Genomic DNA, 6470 nt, shown 5'->3' on the forward strand with positions numbered 1-6470 from the left:
GAGGCATTGTCGCTCATGTAATCATCTTGGGCTGTATAAAAATGATATTTGAGTTCATGTCCCTAGCAACTAGCTGGGGAACTTGCCTAGCTTGGATAGACTTGGCATTTTGTTGTTGAGCCGGACCTAGTTGTATCACCTTTTCTCGCTTTTACCTTTGTTTGAAATGATGTGAACCTGGTTGGTGGTTTCATTATATATGGAGCCAGTGAGAGCCTCACTTTTTCTTAAAAACACCCATATGCATTGCACGCACAATGAACAGTAACATTGAAGAACATAAAAGAAATTAGAATAAAAATTAAGCATTATATCTTTGATTATGACCAAATGTTTCAGGCGCTTACAAAATTTGGTGGCCAAATAACATCCTATGACCTCGAGACAAACAAAACAAAAATTCTACTCAACTGTGCACAAAAGTTTAAGCACTAATTTTGTTATTTTTTGTACGGAGCTCCTCGGATGTCATTTGGTCACCAAGGGGACGCTCTTAAGAGGCGTGTGGATTGAGGCGTGCATCTGCATGCCTTGATTAGACATGGCATAGGTGGGGCCTCAACCCACTGACGGACGTCGCCTTGACCAACTGTCAACATGATCATGTGGTCCGGCTCGACTAGTCGGAGAAGCTTTGGTTTGGTCCGGTGGAACCAAGACTGGATCGATTAAAATTCAGAAAGTGTTACGCAGGAACATTGGCGGCTTGGCAGGAACATGCTCCTGCTAAGTCCGGCTTACTTCATCAACAATTCATGACCGGACGGTCCTCTCTCGACAGATGGGCCGACTTCGAGGACCAGGCCGACCATATCAGGTCGGCGGCGGGACACAGGACTTCATTTTCCTGTGCATTTTGTCCTCACTTGTGCGCACCCGGGAGTAACTTCCCGATCGGTCACCCATCCTGAAATTACTCCAAGTTGATCACACTTAACTTTGGAGTCCTTTCCGAATGAGCTCCCAGAAAAGAAGAATTTCCTTATTGATATGAGTAGTCTATCATCCCTATTAAGCCAGGTTATCACATACACCCCCACTCAAAGGAACCGACGTCTTCGTCGGGCCATAGGAACGTTCCCTCTTGGCACATACGTCTGTGCCTCCAGTCCGACACACGTGGCATGTTGTGTGCCACGACGGGTCACAAACGTCATGCACAACATGACCACACACCTGTCCGCAAACATCCGTGTAACCGGGAGGGTCGGCTCTAATACCAACTTGTATTGCTCCGGACTCACCCGCCAGCGGTCGTTACTCCTGGCGGGATCTAGACTGACCCCACAGATCAATACTAGTCTTTCCTGCGCAATTTTTCCTCACTCGTGCACACCCGGGAGTAACTTTTCGGTCGGTCACTCGTTCTGAAATTACTCCAAGTTGAGCATGCTTAACTTTGGAGTTCTTTCCGAATGGGCTCCTCGAGAAGAAGGAATTCCTTATTGACATGAATAGTCTATCATCCCTTTTAAGCCAGACTATCACAATCACCTTGCTGTTGGTTGGCCCAAGTAGGCCGTCTCGAAGACCCCTAGGTCGGTTTCCACCCTGGGCCATCATGTCGACCCATGGGTCTTATAGAAGGAAGATTCTGGAAGCCTTGTTGTTCAAGCCAAGGAAGCCAAATACATGGAGGACTCACCTCGACATAGCCGACTAGGTCCATATAACCCTAGGGGGGCTAGTAACCTATATAAGCCATGGCCGAGCTAGTCGATAGGGACCTAAACCTTACATTGAGATCAATCCCTCGATTGTGCCTTGTACATTGTACACCGCGTCGCAATACAACACGAGCAGGAGTAGGTTATTACCTCCATCGAGAGGGCATGAACCTGGCTAAATCCGGTCGCATGTTTCACTTCTGATCTATTCACCTAGCCAAGATACCCTATAGTGGGCAAACATTTAGTCATCAAACCCTACATTTTCTATGTGCCTTGTACTGATTTCTCAACAAGATTTAACATTTGTGTGCATGTTGCATCAAAAAAAATCAAGGATGGACACACAACTCATCGAATTCTCTGACAACTTCAATATCTACATCCCTTCCTACGACCATCCAATGTCTTTTATAGTCTTGCACCCCTTTACTTATCATAACGTGTTTTTCTTATTATCTACTCCTTTATTCACAAGGCAGCATTACGTATTACAACTAACAAATACTACAATCAACTTTACAGTTAAAAAGTAAAAGGAACTACAATCAAGTTTAGTCTACTTCAATACGAGCTTCATATCAAGTGTGTAATTGTGTAATGATTTTAAGCTTCACACAAACTCTGGTGAATTCAAAGAGACATCAAGTTCCCTATTTACCGAAACAATGAAGAACTTTAATTAGGTTGACTTATCATACACGGCTCAAACACTTATGTACAACTTTCAGTGCTAGTCCAGTTTGTGTATATGTTTGGTCTTTAATTTCATCAACCGAGTATGCTGGAATATCAAGTTGCAAAAGGTGAAGCTAGAGACGTCGATTTCAAAGAACCTTGATAAAACTTTAAGTTTTATCACGGATCTCTGTCATTCATGGTTTAAATTTGTTGGATCTGGTAGTATTTTTAGGTGAATACTAAAGTCAGAACCTTTGCTAAACAATATAAATAGAGGCAAAAGTGAATACTACCTTTAAACTTTTCCGAGAAAAAATGAACCAGTAGCACAAATTTGCTAAATAATTGCTCAGGTTAGAATAAAGCTTATCACAAATAAAACAAGCACCAAGACCACAAAATTCTGCAATCCAGATATTCTCTGTCTCAGTCCAGATGGTAGTAGTACTAGACAAACACAAACAATATATTCTCTATGGCCTGTTGTCCCAGAAAAGCATGTTCATCCAAACACAAGCCAGAGAGTATGCCTGATTTTCATTTGCCAATGTTGAAGGGTACAATAGACTGCTCAAGTGTGAATCTGTACTATAACCGACCACCAAAACTCTTGCAAAAACCGATGCCCACGTCGAGGCTCTTCTCAGTGAAGTCTTAGCTATCCTTTCTTTCCTTCAGCAGGACAGCCGGACCAAGCTGAACCCCAGTAACCTTGTCACTATTGATACAACACAATGTACAACACCTTTGAAATGAACAGCTACAGAATAAATGCAATTACAACAGAGAAACCCCTGAAAACTCAAAACTATCGCTGTCTACTCTGGCCTCGCTCCGGAAGAATAATGTTTGCATTTCAACTACAAGAATGATATTTATACCAACTCCATGAGAAGAGGGTCTCCTTTGGACATAAGCCGGATTACCTTGATGAAATCAATCTCGTTCATCACTTTAACTGGGAAAACAGCAGGTGACTGAGCTGTATAAATACTTGAGAAAGTCTCATTGGCTGCCAAGTTGGTCTTGAAAACTGTTCCGGCCAGAGCTTCGGAATCAAAATTTTGAGGCGAGTCCATCGCCAAGAAGAACATCGGGACCGCAATCTTATGATGCAGATCCAAACTGCCAACGAGACCCACAAGATCACCGAAGTCCTCAACAAACTGTCGGGGCACATAAAACAGTTCGCTGCCACAGAACACAATCTTATCTTCGCCCATGCTTTCTTTATACTTGGACTGGAAATGAACAGGGGAACTGCCAACGACCTGCTTAACCATAGCACCTTGCTTAACAAACCATTCCTCTTTATTGCTCTCCAGTGGAATAGTAACCCAAGAATGTGCAATCTGCAACATGAGAAAGTAATGTGAATCCTAATGTATAATGTGCATTGATTGACAGCACATACATGAGGAGAAACAAAAGGATGTGGATGGAAGGAACTGGATACGATCTACAAACCTTATCAGTTATCCAGAGTTTTTCCTTGTCGGCTTGCAGAAGGTTCCAGTAGTTAAGAATCATGTGGTCTTGGAGGAAGAGAAATCCATCAGCACCACCGTATCTTGCAAACACCTTGGGAAGATACCTGATGACAAAATGCAAAATGTTGTTCACATGATTAGCAGAATTCGCATAAGGTGGTACGGTACACATATCAAGATAGAACTAAAAGGAGTGTCAAGAAGGTAAGTCAAGTCAATTTCATATCCCCTATTTAGTTATAATGATGACAGCATCACAATGATATAAAGCGCATCGGTGAGGTTATCTTTTATGCCCAGTAGTTGAACTTGCAAACAGAAATTGGAGATGATCTCTTTTCTGCTGCATTGAGCTTTAGTAACCAGACCTAACTTTAGTCATCTCATAGGTATAAGTAAGCTAACACATGCCAAGAATGGAAAAGGAAATAAGATGTTATGGGTGGCACCATCTATGGCTGTCAATAATTCTGATAATTAAGGCGCATATCTAGTGCAAACAATTGGTGCCATCATGCAAACCCTTTGGTTGAGGGGAGTGTAATAGCATACCATAGTTAACTGAGCAAAAATGTGTTTATTCTCAAATAACCTGAGCTAAAAAAATTAATATAGGAACATCATCTAGTTATTCATTTAATTGGCACTAGGTTCAACACGGTAATATAGTTAGTAGCTGTTTTAGATTAAATGGTTCAGAACTTCTGGTGGCATTGGATCTGACAGAAGATACAGCTCAATTCTTATATTAACCATTATGCAGTTTGATTTTTATATCAAGTGGTGATCATGTTTTGGAGAAGATCTATAAATGCAAGTCAAAGAAGAGTTATTAGGGGTAACAATCACTCACTTGTATGCATGTGACAGAGCGCAGCGTTCAACAGCAAGCTCTGCATTGCTATGCTCGGCAAGTATAATAACGGTCTTGAATATCCGTCCATATAGCAGCCTCCACTCCAAGGCCACACGATCTACAGGTCCACTAACATGCATGATCAGCACAACATTACCAAAGTTCTTTCTCCACTTAATCAGATTTCCAATCTCATAGTTCACTGTGCCAATTTCATCAACCCCAAGGTGCACGGATGGAAGCTTCTTGGGCACAAACTCCTTCATGTCACCCTCCCCAATGGTTGCCCGTTGCCTGTCAATCTCCAATGACATGAGCCGAGGCTGCCGATACCCTGCTGCCAGAAGATCCTGCAGCCAAGCAGCTGTCAATCTCACATCCTGCTCCATCCAGAACCCCTCCTCAGCCATGGCGTAGCTTAAATCAAGAATCTTCTCGAACAGGCTCTGCTTGTTTGACCTCCACTCATTCAAGAATTTGATCAGTCTACCAACATTCACATGCAGATCCTTCTCCTCTGCAAATGGGTAGGCCTGCACATGATCCTTCCGGTAAATAGTTGGTGGATAGAAAGCCACGTACCCACCAATCTCCCACAAGATCCGCTGAGCCCAGTACCCACGGATGACATCTGCCGCCATTGAACTCACTGAAACAGGCATCATCAGGCCCCAGAAAGCCTGTGCGTGGAACAATGTATTGAAGGAGTTCACTGGCGCCATCATGCCCTGTGGAAGCGCCACCTTGGGGGCCTCCGGATCAAACCTCAGGTCGAATGGCGCTGTTGGCGGCTTTCTAGTGAAGTAGAACACGGCATCCACATCCGGCAAACCGTCAGACAAGCCCTGCTGAATGAACTGGCGGCCACTGAAGATCTCAGTGTAGAACGCCTCGTGCGCCACCTCCCCGACCTTATCCAGTGGCAGCCCCCGCGGCCACACCGAGCGCTGGCCGAAGTGCACATAGGGGTTCACCACCGTGCGGTTGGGATCCGCGTGGCTGTACTGGAGCAGCACGGGGTGGTTGGCGATGCCAGATCCGAGATCAACATCGAAATGCTTCCCCAGATCATTCCCCGGCATCTCGGCGCGGTCATCGGCGTCGAAGATCAGCTTGGCCCCGTGCTGGATGGCGAAGAGGTAGCCCGCCGTCTTGCGGACGTGGGAGGCGTAGGGCAGGAAGTCAACCGAGCGGTAGCCGAGCTGCGCCTGCAGGTCGAGGGAGAGGAAGATGGCGCCCTTGAGGTCCCAGCCGGAGGGGGTGTGGGAGTTGCCGACGGCGAGGAGCTGCCAGCCCTTGACGCGGGTGAGCGCGGCGAGCGCGGCGGTGGGCGGGGAGGAGACGGAGACGACGATCCACCTCTCGGCGCGGAAGGAGGCGAAGGGGACGGCCGAGGCGATGGCGAGCGGCGGGATTTTGGACCAGGCGACGTCCGGGTAGGGGAGCTTGGTGGGGCCGGAGGCGGAGCGGGAGCTGGAGCGGTCGAGGCAGAGGAGCGCAGCGGCGTCCGGGCCGGCGCCGCGGAGGAGGAAGACGGCGGCGACGGAGGCGACGGCGAAGAGGAGGAGGAGGAGCTTGGAGGAGTGCTCCGATGCCCAGTTGCTGAAGTCGAGGCTCTTGGCGAAGGGCCGCGGGTGGCGCCGGTCGGAGCCCGGCGCGGCGCGCGGGGACCTGGGCGACTTGGTGCTCCCGGCGTGCTCCGGGAGCACGCGGTCCTGGACGAGCATCTCGGGCTGCCTCTGCCTAGGCGGGGGCGGATCTGGGTGGCGGGGCGGG

General features: G+C 47.1%; 1 protein-coding gene across 1 annotated transcript; it reads right to left on the bottom strand.

Moving 5' to 3' along the window:
• Positions 1–2724: 2724 nt before the first annotated feature.
• Positions 2725–6464, bottom strand: LOC119341832 (probable glycosyltransferase STELLO2). Its single transcript, XM_037613685.1, has 3 exons — positions 4692–6464; positions 3816–3942; positions 2725–3700 (listed from the first exon to the last, which is right to left on the bottom strand). Exons 1-3 carry the CDS (start codon positions 6419–6421, stop codon positions 3224–3226), a joined length of 2334 nt encoding a protein of 777 aa, XP_037469582.1. The 5' UTR covers positions 6422–6464; the 3' UTR covers positions 2725–3223.
• Positions 6465–6470: the final 6 nt, after the last annotated feature.

This window comes from Triticum dicoccoides, chromosome 1B (genome assembly GCF_002162155.2).
Source record: "Triticum dicoccoides isolate Atlit2015 ecotype Zavitan chromosome 1B, WEW_v2.0, whole genome shotgun sequence".
Classification (NCBI taxonomy): domain Eukaryota; kingdom Viridiplantae; phylum Streptophyta; class Magnoliopsida; order Poales; family Poaceae; genus Triticum; species Triticum dicoccoides.